The sequence below is a fragment of the Athene noctua genome, chromosome Z, assembly GCF_965140245.1.
Source record: "Athene noctua chromosome Z, bAthNoc1.hap1.1, whole genome shotgun sequence".
Classification (NCBI taxonomy): domain Eukaryota; kingdom Metazoa; phylum Chordata; class Aves; order Strigiformes; family Strigidae; genus Athene; species Athene noctua.
Window position 1 is genome coordinate 22,816,367 of NC_134077.1, and position 18,539 is coordinate 22,834,905.

General features: G+C 39.2%; 1 protein-coding gene across 3 annotated transcripts in view; it reads left to right on the forward strand.

The window, feature by feature from the left end:
* ZSWIM6 (zinc finger SWIM-type containing 6) overlaps positions 1 to 17,601 on the forward strand; it is a 114,050-nt gene extending 96,449 nt beyond the window's left edge. For 2 of the 3 annotated variants that reach the window (XM_074931637.1, XM_074931639.1), the window contains exons 8-14: positions 432 to 578; positions 2,716 to 2,976; positions 6,143 to 6,278; positions 9,085 to 9,242; positions 9,755 to 9,918; positions 14,288 to 14,369; positions 16,724 to 17,601. In XM_074931637.1, the coding sequence (XP_074787738.1) occupies positions 432 to 578; positions 2,716 to 2,976; positions 6,143 to 6,278; positions 9,085 to 9,242; positions 9,755 to 9,918; positions 14,288 to 14,369; positions 16,724 to 17,586 (1,811 nt within the window). In that variant the 3' untranslated portion in view covers positions 17,587 to 17,601. Of the gene's footprint in view, positions 1 to 431; positions 579 to 2,706; positions 2,977 to 6,142; positions 6,279 to 9,084; positions 9,243 to 9,754; positions 9,919 to 14,287; positions 14,370 to 16,723 lie in introns of all 3 variants that reach the window. The other variant, XM_074931638.1, reaches the window with a different exon arrangement.
* The last annotated feature ends 938 nt before the right edge of the window (positions 17,602 to 18,539 follow it).

The window sequence follows — 18,539 nt, forward strand, 5'->3', positions numbered from 1 at the left end:
TTTTCATTTATTTCAATGCCATCAGATTAACTTAAAATGTAAAAATGGTACTGTGTCTTTCTGAGTGAGGAAACTGTTGTGTATATTTTACAAAAAATATCTTTGCTATAATTTTTCAGCAGACATTTTCAGAAGAGTTACTCATATTGAGTAAGAGATTTCAAAAGACACTGCAGTTGAACTTTTTGACCCATAATACACTTTGCTAGTGCTCAGAATGTTTGGCTTTCTTTTTTTTTTCATTTTTTTCTTTCCTCTTAACATATTCACATGAATTCACCCTGAAAGATACTATTTTCTCCTTGTAATCAGAAGCTACTGGAAATACTTTGTATTCTGTACTGAGAGCATTTTAATCAGTTTTACTTTTATAATTGTTTTGAGGGGCTAACATGCACTCTCTTTTCCTTCTTCCATCTTTTCTGTCACAGAACTTCTCCACAGAGGAGTAACCTCAATAACAAATCTTGAAGGTTGGGTGGGACACCCTTTGGACCCTATTGGTACCCTCTTCAGTAGCCTGATGGAAGCCTGCAGGGTAGATGATGAGAACTTCCATGGATTTTCAGACTTCACGGGTAAGGCCAATTAAAGGAATCAACCTTCTATACATCTTCATTTACTGGAGGCATTTTTCTATCTTGCCTTTCTGAATCTGCTTCAAAGCCAGTGTTTTTATAGTATAAGAATTATATTTGCATTCCTTAAGAAAACACAAGGGACAGAAAATGTTTAAAGTAAAATATGAAAACACTTAAAAAATTACCAATTGCTCATTCTTAAGACAATTCCATATTTCACACTTGAAATTAAACCAAATAAGACTTTATAGCAGCAGCAGCGCTCTCCACATACATTGCTCTGTCCTCTTTCTGAGAAACTGCAGGAAATCACAGAATTGCTGAGGATGGAAGGCACCTCTGGAAACCATCTAGTCCACCTGCTCTGCTGAGATCAGGGTGACCTAGAGCAGGTTGCCCAGGACAGTGTCCAGTTTGGTTTTGAATGACTCCAAGAATGAACACTGTACAACCTCTCCTGGCAACCTTTTGCAGTGTTCAATCACCCTCACAGTAAAAAAGTGTTTTCTTATGCTCAGATGGAATTTCATGTATTTCAGTTTGTGCCCATTGCCTCTTGTCCTGTCACAGGATACCACTGAGAAGAGTCTGGCACTGTCTTCTTTACATTCTCCCATCAGATATTTATACACGTTGGTAAGATCCTCCTGAGCCTTCTCTTTTCCAGGCTAAATAACCCCACCTGTCTCATTCTCATATGAGAGATGCTGCAGTCCTTTAATCATCTTTGTGGGCCTGCACTGGATGTGCTCCAGTATATCCATGTACTGGGGAGACCACAGCTGGACATGGCACTCCAGGTGTGGGCTCACCAGTGCTCAGCAGAGGGAAAGGATCACCTCCCTTGACCTGCTGGCAATGCTCCTCATGCAGCCCAGGATGTTATTGGACTTCAAAGCTACAAGTGTACATAATACTTAAAACTGATGACAAAACACTTAAAACTGATCACATACACGGCCTATAAATTATATGAATTGGAAAGCAGTGTTGCGGTATTGAGACACGATTTGGGATAGGATGTATATGCCTATTTTAATTTCAGTATTTGCTTCCTAGAAGCTTAACTGATTAATTCCTTGTTCTCAGTCTCTTTCTACCTCTGCAGTAGCTTCTTATGACCACCTTATCTGTGTGGACAGAAACTGGATTCATTCCTTTACCTGCAGCTCTTTTATATGCACATCCACAGTCTTCTTGGAGCTTTGCCTCAAAACTCCTTTTATTCAATCAGATTTTCTTTGGTAAATTTCTAATCCCCAATTCTGGAAGAAATTTTAATTAAAAGAAATCAGATTCTTTTAAATCATAAAAAACCAGAACAGTGTGTGTTGAAAAGTAACTTCCTCCTACACACTCATATACAATCTGCCAAATGCATTCAGCCTTCCCATTCGCTGCAGTTGTCTCTCTCCTTATATCTGTCCATTATAACTTTTTGTTCCCAGATTAGACTAAACTGCTACAGGTTGGAATAGCGTTTTGTCGTATGGTGTGTCTGTGAAACGCCAAATGAATTGGTAGTACTCTTTAAAGCAGTTTATGGCTTGGTCTGTGTGGAATTTACATGTAATCTTTACTAAAAGTAGGACTTCTAGTGTTAATAATATGCATTTTTATCATAAATACAACTGTAACAAAGCCTAAAAAGAGCGCTAGTAAACAGGGAATGGTTTCAAGTTGTGGAGTTAGGTCTATCGTATCTGCACAATCCTAGTATCTTCAGCCAAAATCTATGCAGGTGTATAAGCACCTTTCCCTTCCTCTTACACATCAGGGCTTTAAGGAGATACAGAGATGGGTGGGGGAAAAATAGTTACATGGATCTTCCAATTTTGGCTTCGTTAACACAAAGCTGGAGAAACCGCCTTTCTCTAAACCATGCGGTTTAAAAATGAAAACCTTTATTTTTACTTGAGTGGGTTATTTAAAACCTAATTGTTTTGTGTATTTCTGCCATGTGGAATTGGATGGGATATTTTAGATTGGATCACTGGATGTTGAGATTGTGCTAATTTAAATAATTTTTTAAAAGTAATACTAACAGAGGAAGCATTTCTATATATGGCATTGTAGGCAGATTATGGGTTAGAATGATTTGTTGATGTGTTTTTCTTTGTGTCACCCCTTACAGAGAATATGGGGCATTACAAATCTTTGGAGTACCAGCACCTGCCTGCACACAAGTTCTTAGAAGAAGGGGAATCTTATTTAACACTGGCTGTGGAAGTAGCATTGATAGGGCTGGGACAGCAACGAATAATGCCAGATGGCTTGTATGCACAAGAGAAGGTTTGTCGAAATGAGGAGCAGCTCATTTCTAAGCTACAGGAAATTGAGTTGGATGATACTCTGGTGAAGATTTTTCGAAAACAAGCAGTCTTCCTATTAGAAGGTAGCTCAATATAGATGCTAACTGCTTCTTTAAACTGTCTGCACTTAGACAAGCACACAGAACTAGTACTGCTGTGGAAACTGCCTTATATACTTCAGATGTTTTTTTGAAATAGAACTTCAGCAAAATTTTGTTTCCAGGCGCTTACGAAAATCAAACATACTTCACATATCCCATGACTGTATACATAAGGCATCTTTTGACCTATAAGCCTTTTGTTTTAATTTTAATTATGTTTTGTTCCTTAGATTTGTTGCTTATTATACTCTTTAAGTATTCTGATTATACAACCCAGGCTCACAGTTGAATAATACAGACATCAGTTACCATCAACAGTTCTTGGGTAGAAAAATTCTAAGTGTTTCTTATACCCTGAAAAAGGGACTGGCAGCTTTGTAGATGTAGAAAGGTTTTTACCTCTCTTCCCAGGTGAAGAGCTCAGAAAATTCACTTAGAATTGCTGGGACAGAAATGTAACATTTTATTTGTAGCAAGTAGGAAAATTACTTGCCTTTTGACATTTATATCGTGTGTGAAAATTTAAATATGTTGTTAAATCTGGAGGCTTAAGGCCTGGTCTTGTGACTGAATTTTGATCAAGACAAACAATGTGTTTGGGAATTAGCTGTTGTGTTGCAATAAAATCTGTACAAAAAAAGCGCATACTTTTGTCTTAGCTTTTAAAAAAGCTTAACATGCAGCACTTAAGCCTCATGTTCAGCGAGTAGTCTCATGGGTTCTGAGGTTGTCTTTTTGGTTTTCTTTAAATGAAAAAACTTGAGAAACCAATTAGCCAGAGGCATGGTCCAAGTTTTCAGTGCTTGCTCAAGGGATGGTGGTGAGTGTGGTACTGCTTTAGGTAAGTTGAGAAGACTGTAATACATCAGTCAGGTTTTGCTTTTTTTCTGCAAGACATTTGTCTTTTAAAACTTCCTCTTTAATGGAAGAGGTCTAGTATATTGTTTAGGGTTCTCTGCTTTGAGTCACTATTTTTGCCCAGATCCTTAAAGACTTTGGTACCTACTGATGGTGCCATTTGAGAAGCCACACCATGGGGAAAGTTTCCATTATGGCATGGCTGTACTGCTGCTTTCTGGCCTTTGGACAAGAACAGCTTTTCACTGGATCCAGCTATTAACCACCATACAGGGATCCTGTGGATTATAAAATCAATTTGCCGCATTTGTTTACCAGTAGGGATGTTTTATGAGGAAAAAGGCAGGATTTCCCTGATAATTTTAGTTTACTGAAAATCTTTTAATATTTTCTTAGAGTATTAAACAAGTGATCATAGCAGGTAACCTGCTAATGTAACTACCTACAAAATTGCTGTGGTGAGCAATGTGCGATGATGGTTTTGTATTCCTGTGTGCAGAGAGATCTTTTTTGCAATAGCTTCAATTTACTCCAGGTTAGGCTGAAACTGCCAGCTCACATGGAGGAAGAATACTGCAGTGGTTTAAGATGCTAATCATATAAATTGTGGTTTTATAGTTAAAGTCTTGTAGATACAATAAAGAAAGCTTAATCCAATATTAAACTGGTTTCTATGCTGTTAATGCAGATTAATGCATGCTGTATGCAGTTACCATTTGAGTGCATGGGAAAGCAGAATGTAAGACTGTTTTGCAAGAACTGTTCTAATTTTTTGCTTGACTGCTAAGATAATGGCAGAATATATTTTCATATAAATGCTTTGTCATGTATTCTTTGTGTCCTAACTGAGTTTCTGTCTGGACCACCAACTGGCAAACATATATGAAATGGCTTCTTTCACTGAAGCAATGCCAGCTGGTTTTGAATGGCTTTCAACTTCATTTTAAATGATTGAGACACACTGTCACCTACTAAATCCTCATTGATGTTTCCTCTGTATTCAGCCCCAGTCTTCAGAAAGGCCCACCTATGGAGCTCAGAATTTTTTCATGCGTAGTGATTTTATCTTTGCATGTTGTGCTAAAGCATCAGTCAGAAAAACATTGCTGAAACAGCTTGGCTGTTTCTCCTCATCTGCTCTCCCCGTCTGCTTCAGTATAGTCAGCCGTATTAGTTTGATCTGCTCCTGGAGGCATTTTAAATGACACAGGTGACTCCAAAGCAAAGTGTGCTCACATGGTCATCCATCCATTCAAGTGTGGTGAGTTGGAGTGTCTAGTAGAAGTAGTAGTAGTAACTTCTGGGACGGCTGGCTGCTATCTGTGCAATAATAGTCCAGTAATACTTCATGTAAAATTCTTATTCTGTATCTTGCAACATTTAATGCCTGAACCTCTAGTTGCTGAAGTCAAAAACTTTCACACGGTTTTCTGGTTAACAGGGATAACAGTCTTAAGGTTGCAGGAAAGATATAAAAATGGGATTCACGTGCACCATGAACATTCAGAACTCGGCAAGAAAATAGTTGCGTTTAAACTTTTTTGTTGTCAGTCTTGACACTGCTGTTACAAAGTTGAAATACAAGACTGTCTGCTCTGAGTGTGAGCAAAATCCATTGCCCCAGAAATGGGAACAGTTTTCCAACAACAGACACAATTTTTAAGATCACGTAGCTATAATGGACTAACAAAACCAGCTTTTCTGCAAGATCTGACCTAGTCTTCTTGGGAGACTAAGTCCAGACCAATGGGTTATTTAAATACCTAATGTCAGGTGAGATGTTAATAGGGATCAAATACTCCTATGGTGGTTGGTTATGTAACTTCAATTAAAGATACACATTTTTCCACTGTAGCCACTCTTTTTTTCCTTGGATTTATGATAAAACAGTCATGCACTAACAGGTTCCATAGAGATTAGTGTGTACAGTGTAACTGTGTGGAGGCAAATGTAGGATTATCGCTTTCTACTTTGGCATACCATAGCCTTGCTGAATGAGCCCCATTCTGTCCATTCGTATGCACACTGGTAGTGTGCTTAATACTATACAATTTGCAGTCTGTTGTGTTGGCTCAAAGGATGTATGATGTATGATGTTTCATACACTTGTAATACGTTGTATGTAAGTGTTACACATGTAATACATTTCACAGAAAATAGCAATACAACTTTAACTGTTGTACAGCAAAATCTGTCTCTGTAGACCAATTCTATTTGAAGGTATAGTGAATGTTTTAAAAGTCAGGTTTTAGCAGTATGTGAATACTGACATTCCTTTTCTTTCTCACAGCTGGACCGTATAGTGGTTTAGGTGAAGTTACCCATCGAGAGAGCGTTCCAATGCACACGTTTGCCAAGTATCTCTTCACCTCTCTCCTACCTCATGATGCTGAATTGGCATACAAAACTGCACTGAGAGCCATGCGGTACGTATTCACAGGTCATCTACTAAAAGCATAAATAGTGGTTTGGAAAAGGGGGAAAAGCTTGGTGATCAAGAGCTAGTCTTTTTTTTTTTTTTTTTTTTTCTGAAGTGTTCTTCCCTTTAAGAAGAAATTAGTTTGGTTCTGTCATCTGTAAAAACAATTGGTTTCTGTAGTAAGTGCAGCATATAATAATTTATAAATGTACAATTAGTGTTTATCTACAACAGTAAAATGGCATTGTCTGTTACAAATCCTTCTAGAATCCCACTCTTGGGGCACGTGGTTCTGTGTTAAACAGTAACAGCTTTAGCACGTGCGTTCTCTCAACCGTTTGGTTGTGTGTGATGATATTGGTGAGGAAATGAGAAAAGAGGCATCTCACCAGCAGTCTCAGGATCATCTGCTGCCTACCCTGTTCAGCAGGACTATTTGTTCCAGCGGCTGTCTTTATAAATTAACTCTCAAAGATAGATTTGAATCCATATGGTGTGGTCTGAGCCAGTGCTTTTTTCTTGTACTTCATAACAAAGCAGTCTTGTCCCCTTCTGCAGGAATATTCAGATTTAAATGGAGTATGTCATATGACAACAAAATGTCTGACTTGCATTCCATTTGCCTTCAGGAAAAAGATGTTTCTCAGGAAATGCTCCGTGTCCACACAGGTCAATGACCCATGATGGCAGCTCAGGAGTGTTGTACCTCTCTGTATTCAAAATAATCTCTTGCTGTTTCATTTTTTTGAAAGCTCTTTTAGTGTGTGGAACACTCAGAATGAAATCCTTGGAAGCTGAGACCATAAAGCCTTTCATGCATACACTTTAGGTCTGCAAGGATAGGGTTATGCTATCCCTGATGGTCATTTCTGTCCACAGTTCTCTGATCATAGCACTGAAACATGGAGCAGAGCCTTGGAGATACAGATCTGCAGTGACCTAGCTGACTGCTCACTTGGAATCTGAACTTGGATGTTTGGCTTAATTTCACTGATCCCTTGTAAAGCCTGAATGTCACCCAGGCTTTGGGAGCCAGACTTTAATGGTGATGTTTAATCACAAGGTAGCTTTGCTAAAACCTAGCTAAATAACTGAAGTTTGAAAGGGGGAAAAAAGAAGTTAAGAATGCTAAATCTGCTTTTGCTTGTTCTGATGTTCCCTAATCTTGCCAAAATAGTGTGAAAGCCACCAGTTCACAACAGCATTTCTTCTCACAGGAGAACGTAGAAATTCAGTGTACAAAAGATTTCCCCGAAACAGCCTCTTTCTTTCATGCTCTTTGTCCATTTACTGTTACTCATAACTTAATAATTGCTTTTTGCATTAGGTAGTTGGGATTTTTACTATTTATTGAAACCATCTAATAATGCATCTCTCCCCCTGCTCTCTGTTTATGCTTAGAAAAAATCAGCTGAAGAAGTTTTTTTACTTTATCATGCACATACATGTGTCTGAAAATGTTAATATAACCTACTGGTAGTTATTTATATGGTGTGTTGTATTCATATATGCCTGCTACATACCTACAATATATTCAGAACTATGTTTCTCAGGAACCTACAGAAAGCTGATGGAACTTAAAACTCTCTTACTGCGAAAAAGGCATGCACTCTGTTACTTAAAGAACTTAGGTATTTAAGTGCAAGAAATTGTAACACATTTAAATTAGCTTAGTCCATAAGAAATACTCTATCACAGAAAATTATAATGCATTGGATTTTCAGTATTCAGTAGTTGCAATTTTATTGTCAAAAGAGATCCAATTTTCTTTGTCCTCCCAGGTGACTTCCTTCTAGAAAATCAGTTGCATATGAAAGCTGGTAGAAGCAGAACTCATATGTTAATCCTGATCAAGAAGCTAAGCACCCGAAAGACTTTTCTTCTGGACATTCTTATTACTATTATTTGATGTCTCATTGACCATTCATGTCCTGAAACTGCTTAATTGTGTTGAATAAAAATGCCTAGTTCTATTCACTCCTACTTTTTGCATTGGTATTTATATAGTATCTGGTGTACTGCTTCTATCTAGTGTGTTGTAAGGGCCATCAGTTGAGTCTCTGTTGTTGTAATCACTTGTGTTGCAGTAATCAGCAACAAACACATTAATTTGAATTTCTAAGTATGGATTCTTATTCACAATAAGACTTTTGTAGATTGCATACTCAAGAGAAATTTTTGCTTCAGGACTAGAAAAATGGAGTCTGGAAAGTAATGTTGGTTGAGGAAACTTCCTCTGTCACTGCTGTTTGGGACACTAGCATCAGACTATAGTACATGATAAAATGTTGGTAGGCTGAAGTTTAAGGACTTCAAAAACTAGTCAGCTGAACAGTAAAATGCCCTTTCTGGACATAAATACATGTCTGAATTTACTGCAAGGTCAAAATCTGCATGACTTATTAAATATACCTCTCCCTTACTTAAAGCATTTGTAGGTGAAAAAAGTCTGTTCCAAATACTGAAAAATATTTACATGTTATCAGTATATCCTTCCTGAGGGTTGTGGTTCAAAGACAAGGCAGGGAGAAAAACTTCATCTCTCTGCATGATACAGAAAGTCTGTGCTGCCTTGGCTAATGGAGAGCTTAGTTGTACTGTGAATTCCTGCAGATGCCTACTTGTAGGCAAGTTTGACAAAAGGACTTTTAAGGTTCCCCGAGAAGTGATTTTCCTTTCTTTTTTTTTTTTTTTTTATAGCCAAAAAGGCACATTTCATAAACAAGGTCAAGTGTTCTTCCAGCTTTAGTTTTGCTCATGAGTAAGCTAATGTAATAATGATTTAATGAAAGAGGGTTTCTTCCTTATTTCAGGTTGCTAGTATTGGAATCTACAGCTCCTTCAGGAGACGTGTCCCGCCCACACCACATTGCATCAGTTGTTCCAAACCGGTATCCCCGCTGGTTCACCCTAAGTCACATTGAATCCCAGCAGTGTGAGCTGGCATCAACCATGCTAACAGCAGCCAAAGGTACATTGGTGTCAGTTATGTACTCAGCTAAATGTATGCTTTTAATATTGCATGGAGTAAACAGATTATAAAACTTGTGTTTAGGAATCCAAATTGCAGTCTGACAGGAGTTTGAAATGGGTACAACAAACTGAGCTGGCTTAAACCTGTCAATTAATTTTCTAGCAAAGTAGTTAAGCTAGCTAGATGGTAGCCAAAGGCTGATGAGACAGCTTTTTGTTCTTCTGACACACAACATAGACTGTGAGACCCAGGAGTGGACAAATCACTTCTAAAATTCACAAATCAGGATGACTTTTGGCCATGTACTGCACTAACACTGTCAGGCACTGGAGGAGTTTGTGCTGTCTTGTATCTTTCATTCATATGTGATTTAATTATGGAAGGTTTCTAAAAACAAAGTCTAAGTGAAACATCATACTATTGCATAGGAATGGCAGGCTCAGTTATAATACATCTCAGGATGTTTTGGGAGCTTTTTCTGTTTTGGTGATTCTATTTACACCTTGCAGGTGATGTTCGGAGGCTGGAAACAGTGTTAGAATCTATCCAGAAAAATATCCACTCCTCATCACACATCTTCAAACTTGCCCAGGATGCATTTAAAATAGCAACACTCATGGACAGCTTGCCAGACATCACTCTTCTGAAAGTTTCTCTGGAGTTGGGCCTTCAGGTATTTCCTTCATTCATTATTATTACAGTAGAAGAAAGGAGTTTGACCCAATGTTGGTTGGATTAGCTTTTAAACACTGAGGACCATACCCTCTTTGGGCGCTATCTGGAATTCTTAGATTCTGTTTTCAGATACAAAGCTCAGTGGACTGATAAGCACAGACCAAGGGTCTACGCAGCTTCTTTGTGCCATTCAGGTGGAAGAGTGCTGGCAGTGGTTGGCTGCCAGGCACTCTTCTGTTCAGGGGTGAGAGAGGACCAGTACAATGGATTCAGGAGTATATGTAGGGCTGGCTAGAAAGCAAAATTATTCTGCTTGCCAGAAATGCACTGTATTTTCTGCATGGCCTTGAGGGGTTTCTTACCATTTCTTCCCTTCCTTTCCTCTAAATGAGATTGGGCAGTGCTTGTTGAATTACTAGAGAGCGCCAAGGTCAGCCATAATGATCTGTTCCTAAGGCAGACTGTGCTAACAGCAGCGCTCTCACTTTCTTGATCTAAATCCTGTAGTCCACAAGCTGTGGGACGGTCAGATGCATCAGACTCAGCTTGATTAGAACTGAACCTCAGATCAGTTTTCAGGCTCCTAGGAGAGACTTTGCAAGCTAAATGGAGACAGCTAACTTTTAGGTATCTGGAGTAATACTGCCTGACACTGATGAATCTTAGAGTTTACACAGTTCATTTCAACAAAAATAAATCTCTTCATCCCTCCTCAGGGAGTTCTTCAAAAACATGCAAAGATCAGAAAACCATTTATTACTTTGCTTCAGTAAACAAAGCTCCAAAGACTGCTGGGGAAAGGATATTATCCCAGTTGCTTCTCATGCCAAAGAAAGGTACTATTTGCGTATTCTAGATGTTTAGAAACTAAAGTCTTTAATCAGAAGGCTGAGATTATGTATGCCTTGTTAGCCTTTCATATTCCCAAGGTTGCTGTGGAAATCTGCTGCTTCTTTCACGTCTTGGTATGTTTCTGCCTTAAATGTTTGTTTACTTGAGAGAGAGAAAGATCCTTATAATTGACCTGTGTGTCAGCTCAAGTATTCACCAAGTATCATTCAGTGGTAGCAGCACACCTACATGAACGCTGTGTTCACGTATACCCTTTTGTGGTTGGTGGTGTGATCAGAATGTCTTCAGTGAGATCTAGTGAGAGAAATATCATGAACCCTTACTTTCTCCTCAATCCCAGGGTTTGGAGCAAACTGGTGTAGAACTTGTCCACTGTTCTGTCCCATGCTTATGAACATGTTTTAAGAATCTTAAAGGTAGTTTGCTTTCCAGAAGGAAGATGTGTAGCAGTTCTCTGGTAGTCACTCACAGCTGTGTAGATTTCTACACAGGTGCTTCCCCTTCGGGCTTAATGGCAATTAGATTGTCTGTATTCACTATGTAGTATCTGACTACTGATAAAATTTATGTGCCTTAGAAAACTTTCTCCCCTCATATGGTAAACTAAATAGCAGTGTCCTCACAGGTGTACTGTTCTGCCTCAGCTACAGCAATGACAAGTTGGGTTGGTTGGACTGAGATGATGCCAACAATTTCACAACTTCGGTATTGGGATCTCTGTGACAGAAAAACCTCTTGCATTGTTCTAGATTTGGGGGTAGTGTATAGTCTCCTGGGTTCTTTCTGCCTGTTTCCAGTGGCAGCATGTGTTACGTGGCTCAGGAAGGGAAGGCTTTTAAAGTGGCTGAGGATAGAGGTCATCAGCATGGCCGGATGGGTGTGGAGCATCTCAGGTGTATTCTGACCTTCAGAACCTTATTTGCACAGATGCTGTAAGATCTGCAGGTACAGGAGGGGCTTCCATTCCTCTGCTTGCCAGTTGTATGCTACATTAATGCAAGTATTACTGCACACATGCAAACAGGTACTGCTGGCAGAACTGCTGAGCAAGTCAGTGCAGGCAATCACTCAGTGTGTATTTGTGCAAGTGGTGTCCTTTTCCCCAAAACATGTGAATAAATTTAATAAATAAACCTCCTTCCAGTGTGCATGACAAAGAGGTTTCACAGTGGTATAGAAGCTAATTGTTGGTTTGCCATTTCTTATCTCTCTTAGGGGTGGTGAGATCTTCTCTTCCTCTGTAAGAAATGTTTATAAAGATCCATCAAGGCAAAGTCAAGGTTATTCTGTGTGGAAGAGAGCTTGGCTTTGAGATAAACCGTGTAATTCCCAGGAACTACTTGTAATTTTCAGACTTCTTGACTTGTTAAGAAGCTCTCTTCAATTGGCAGCACAGATCTTTGCCAGGTGTGAAACCCCTCTTTTAGAAAGAAGTACCTCAGGAATGTATTGAGCAAAAGGGAAATAGTTCTTTGACTACATGTGCTACAGTGTAAATTAACTTCAGCTCTTCCTTGGTCAGGACATGAATGCATAATTTAATTGAAATCCTTGGGGTTTTTTATCATCAGTAAAGGGCCTCTCTCTTGCTGTTCTTGGCTTGTCAATTTAATCAAATGAAAGGAACCTAATTCCAGAGTAGTTTGTCAAGAAACTTTTCTATGTCAAGAAACTAGATGTGGTATTCCTTTTTGCTCTCAAGTTAGGACTGTCTACACTGGAACTATTACTGTGCCCACTGTGTGTGCTGAAGGCTCTTGTGACTGCTGATCCTGTTATAGATGACCACAGTGATGGAAATCATCAAAGACTTTCAGACAAGTCATCATTAACACTGTTTTGGTTTTTTTATCTCCTTCCTTCCTTCCCTCACCAATAGCAGAATTTAGTCCTTTACCCTGTGCTTTCTCTTGTGTTCACTCTACTTAGGGGAAGCTGAAAATTCATCATGGATATTGAAAAGAATGTTAGTCTTCAATGTGTGTGTGCATCAATACAGGAAGTCACCTAGACTTCTTTGCTTTGATGGACAGAATGAGACAAATAATAACACTCCAAAGCATTTTGACACGGGGCTGCCTGTTTTTCTTCCAGAAAGACTTCCAAGCAAAGACCTGTTCCGTGATTTACCTTAGCTGTATTTTCATATTTTAAAAAGTGTTGGGTTACTCCTTATAGATGCTTGCTTTTTCTTTCAAATGGTATTCTCCAGTCTAGCACTTACATTACTGTTCAGTTAAAATGATATAGCAATGTCTGAGGCCAACAAAGCTGGCCTTATCCTGTATTTTGAGTGATGTGTAACCTGTCACTGGGGTCTCAAGGTGAGAATGGAGGCCAGCTTGGAACCACTCTTGGTTTTTTATAACCAGACTTACAGATTATATGTGTACTTGTGCTTCTCAGCAATTGTTCCATCTTCTTAATTATCCTATCGACAGCATAGGACTAAAGGAGATGGCAGGAGTAACAAATATGACAGAGGGCTACATGCAACTTTGAAGTAACCTTAGGATTGGGAGGGGCTATGGATTGAGAACCCTCTTACAAATGCTGCTGACTCCAAGCTGTTTTGTGAGTGCATTTGTTGAGTTTAATATGTGAAGATCATAACTGAGAGCTCTGTGATTGACCTATTACGCTTTTTATTTAATTGCCTCAAATAGCAATACCATAGTATGATCACTGATACTGTAAGGGGAAAACTGCTTGCTGCCTTCATCTGGGTATCTGTGTGGTCTGTCCAGGTAGCTGAAGCAAACTCTACATGCAATTTCCGTGAAAGTGTTTGTTTTGCTGAATAAACATATTTGCCCATGTTTTGAGAAACAACTACAAGTGATGTAAAATATGGGTGCTGCTATCAAAGCTTAAAGCCCCTTTTCTAGGATTTGGATGATTTTTATGGTGGAACTTCTTTACAGGGACTCCTCACAGAGAGAAATCAGTGCTGTGGCCTTCTTAATACCTGAATATATCTGGAAATCTATATATATCTTTTCAGAATAAGCAGACAGTCAAATCACAGTATACTAACTCCTTTCTGTATTGTTGAAGTCAATGAAAAGAAATGCAGATGAGGGAAAAATTAAAAGGGATTAGTTTGCCCAACAAGAATTGATGCATTTCCACTTTAACAACTACGGTGCATAGAGGGAGGAAATATGATATAATTTAATTTGAATAATTGGTAATTGATTGGGCTTTTTGTTGTTGTTTAGGGGAGAGCTTTTTTGTGGGTTTTTCTTTCTTCCCCACGGATAAAACAGTCTCTCTCCTCTAGCCTTGAAGGATGTGCAGTTGGAATTGCCCTCTGCATGCTATTCTGAGGTAGCTGAGCAATATTTTTCAAATCTTTTGACACAAGCTAAAAAAGAGGTAACAAGAGTGGAGAGGGCAAGAGACTGCCATTTTGAACCTTACTGTATCTGAGTAACTTAAAAATCCCTAACTTGGTATTTGCCTTTGTTTACAATAGGATTAATTTGTAATTTTTTTTGGTGTTGTTTTAATAGGTGATGCGGATGACACTGTCAACACTGAATTGGCGACGGCGGGAAATGGTGAGGTGGTTGGTAACATGTGCAACAGAAGTAGGTATGTTCTGAGATGCTTCTCTTGTCAGCTAATTTTAGAGGGCTTGATCTTGCTTGTCAACACACAGGTTCTACAAATGTCTCCTTACTTTCTGTTTATCTATAAAATTTATTTGGTGAGAAGACATGGCAATGATGAGTGGATTTTTTTAGGCACAAACCAAGTGAGACAACAGTTGAGTAATGCAGTGTGACTTCTTCCCCTGGAAGGTGGGGGTGTGCATAACCTATAGGAAATACTCCAGATTTTCCCTTGTTCCCTCCATGATGGGACTGGGTTTGAGGATGCAGTGAAGAAAAGGCTCATGGCATGGGCTACACTGTGCTACAACTTTGATTGCTCTGAAAGGCCAGGTGAGGCTTTGAAAGGCAGGTGAGAGCACTATCTGGTCAGCTGTGGGAAAAGGAACTAGAAAACAGGTGAATGAAATGCTGAGCATGCCTTCTACTCTGTGGCAGAGAGAATCTCATAAAGGGGGTTCTCATTGATAGGGGCTTTTAAGCCCCTGAGTAAATCCAGGTTTCGAGTGTAATGTATCTTTGTAACGTGTCTGTGATGTGCAGGCCTCTCATCTGCACTATAAACAACCCAAATATGAATGCGCCCATCATTCACTATGTAAGGTGAAAATAAGGTGGGACCAGAACCAGCCTTATGCTTAGAGGATAGCAGTGGGAGAACAGTGCACTCAGCAGGTCGTTCTGTTCATTTCTGGGCTTTGCCACAGATTTCCTGTGTTTCTTGATGAGGCATCCCTTAGCTTCTGTATTCCAGTTTACAATCTCCTAAAATGAGGATACAGAATCTGAAAGTGGAGATCAGTGTGTTAAAAACTGTGTAGCTGGAAAAAAAAAAAAAAAAAAAAAAATCAGCAGCTGTGGTAGCGGGGACAATATAAGTACTTTTGATAAGGGAGCAGTTTTAATTGTCACCAAAGGTATTTCTGTAAAGCATGTTTCCCCACTGTATTTACTCCTTTTTCATACAACTGAGTTGGATTGTATCACATGATGCTTCTCGACTTTCAGAACATCAGAGGATTGCTGCTGCTTATTCTCTGGATTACTTCATTCCTCTTTTTTTAATACTTAACTGGGAAATTAATGTTGTCAGTAGCATGGGAAAATGCAGCTTGCCTTTGTCTGCCCTCAGCCAGAAAGTAGTCGTGTCTGCAAATTTTCATGCAATGCTCTTGTTTTATTGCTTTTATATCTTTACTAAGACAATTATTGCTGAGGCTATCTTACAGATATTCGTGGCTGGGTATTATTCTGTGCAGTTGCATATCGGCAAATAAAATGCTGGTTTTAATACTGCTTTAGTTTACATATTCTAATGGAACTATTCTATAAAGAACCTATAATGTAATGGAAAGTACTCCTGAGACTTAATCAGGTTGGTAAAGCAAGGAATCTGTGTATTTAAATGAAGATCAGGTATTCTCTGGCTATGCTGAATTGTTGCACATGAGTGCAGGGGTGCACAGAAAACATCAGAGTCCTACAGAGAAAATGAGGACCTCTGGGTGTGGTTTAGGTGGGCTCACAGATGTGTGTAAACTGCCTCCAGCAATAATAAGGCACTCTAGTTGGCTATAATGTTCAATTTATGAAACCCATTAGTCACTCTTCCCCCCTTCCTCCCCCTTTTGTCAAACACACACAGAAACGCACGCATGGCAGCAATAAAGTGATGGTAAGGAAAAATACCTATTTCAGATAATATCCAGTAGTTTGTATTGCTCAGAGTATTTCCCTAGTAAGGATCTTGATATTCAGGTGCATATGAACTAGATATAAGATGTATCTGAAAAGCCTGTTGGGAGAAGAGGGGAATTAGGATTATTTTTAAGGTGTGCTTTTTGTGTTCTGTTAAGGTGTGCCATAGTGTTGTATTAAGAAAGCCATTTGGTTATACTTTCATATTCTTTTGTTCACGTGCTGTGCATTGAGATACACAGTGAGAAAAGAAGTTAAAATTGCCTTTTAAGTGTTCAATGTGAGGGCTGCTTTTGAGTGATGTGGTGAGACCAAATGAGCCAGAACTTGTTATCCAGATTGTCTTAAATAACTTAAGTAAAACAACTCAGTTGTTACACCCGGAAATTAAAGCTTATCTTGCAGGCTTTTTTTTGTTATTCTCTGCATTTCTTTGATTGCTACAGAGTTTGCGCAGTAGCATTTATTTTAATGTCCTTTTCCAGCCATGCTGTCTGGTTTAGCCCTTCTTGCTGAAGCACATCCCATTGATGTACTGGCAACCTCTCAGACTTTACTGCAAATAGATTCTCTTGCTGAACATCTGTATCTGCTAGGTTTTACCAGTTGTGGCTAATCCTTTCTTTCTCTCCCCAGGTGTTTATGCACTGGATAGTATCATGCAAAACTGGTTTACACTTTTCACTCCAACAGAAGCCACTAGTATTGTTGCTACAACAGTGATGTCCAACAGCACCATTGTCCGTCTGCATCTGGACTGCCATCAGCAGGAGAAGTTGGCTGGCAGTGCTAGGACGCTTGCTCTACAGTGTGCCATGAAGGATCCTCAGAACTGTGCCCTTTCTGCACTGACCTTATGTGAAAAGGATCACATAGCTTTTGAGACCGCTTACCAAATCGTTCTAGATGCTGCTACAACTGGCATGAGCTACTCGCAGCTTTTTACTATAGCACGATACATGGAACACCGTGGTTACCCCATGCGAGCCTACAAGCTGGCCACTTTGGCCATGACACATCTCAACCTGAGTTACAATCAGGACACACACCCTGCCATTAATGACGTTCTGTGGGCATGTGCGCTCAGCCACTCCCTTGGGAAAAATGAGCTAGCAGCTATAATACCTCTGGTGGTCAAAAGTGTCAAATGTGCAACAGTACTGTCAGACATTTTGCGTAGGTGTACTTTGACCACTCCTGGCATGGTGGGGCTTCATGGAAGGAGGAACTCTGGTAAGCTCATGTCACTGGACAAAGCCCCATTACGGCAACTCTTAGATGCCACGATCGGAGCCTACATTAATACGACTCATTCACGTCTCACTCACATCAGTCCACGACACTATAGTGAGTTTATAGAGTTCCTCAGCAAGGCCCGAGAGACCTTCTTAATGGCTCATGACGGTCACATCCAGTTTACACAGTTTATTGATAACCTAAAACAAATCTACAAAGGCAAAAAGAAACTGATGATGTTGGTTCGTGAGAGGTTTGGTTGATGAAAATGTGTGAATGGGGGGACTGGGGGGGGGTGGGAGGGGTGGTTTGTTTTTACTTGAGCCTGCCTTTGTATCCTTTTTAACTTAAAGAAACAGAGCCACACCGGTATTATATGTGTATAGTTATATTGAGTTTGCAGACTAAACTGTCATGTTGTGAAAGTTTGTGTGTTTAATTTTTTTTTTTCCTTTTTTCTGTTTTGTATGAGAGAGGTTAAAAAAGGTTTGGTTTACACTGAGTATATGTTGTCAAGTGGCAAAAGCCCACATAGCTCTCCTGTTCTTTCTGTATACGTTCACAGCCTCAAAAACAAACATATATTGCAATGGCTTTAAAAACCAAACAAAACACCTCCATCCTGTGATAAGTACCTCGAATGGATTCAGCTTTACTCCTTTGTAACTCATCCTTACATTTCAGCATATTTAAACAAACCAACAAATGAAATACTAATAGTTAAAAGGCTGACCACGTGGCTTTGCAGTGCTGTTCATCCAGAAGCATGGCACACAATGCTTGTGCATGTGGAAACTTAGCGACTGTCAACATACATTCTCAGGGATTTATCAAAAAAATTAAAAAAAGAATGAGAGCATTTATTGTACTGTATATATATTATAGTATATGTCTGAATATTGAAAAAATATAACATTAACTAATTTATAAAAAAAAAATCTATGTAATGCAAAATACTTGAAGCTGCAGTAGCTTGGTTTTAAACAAAAAAGGAAACCTATCAGAAGGACTAAAGTGCGCCTTGCTTCAGGGTTGGCTCAGGTGGTGAACTATATGCTGGGCATCTATGCAGAGCCACCTTTTGGATTGCATGGTTGGACTGAAACCTATTGGGGAAAATTTTATATATATATATTTATACAACCCGTGTATACATATACATGTATACACACATACACACATGCTTGTAACAGGCACTATAGTAAAGAGGGACAAC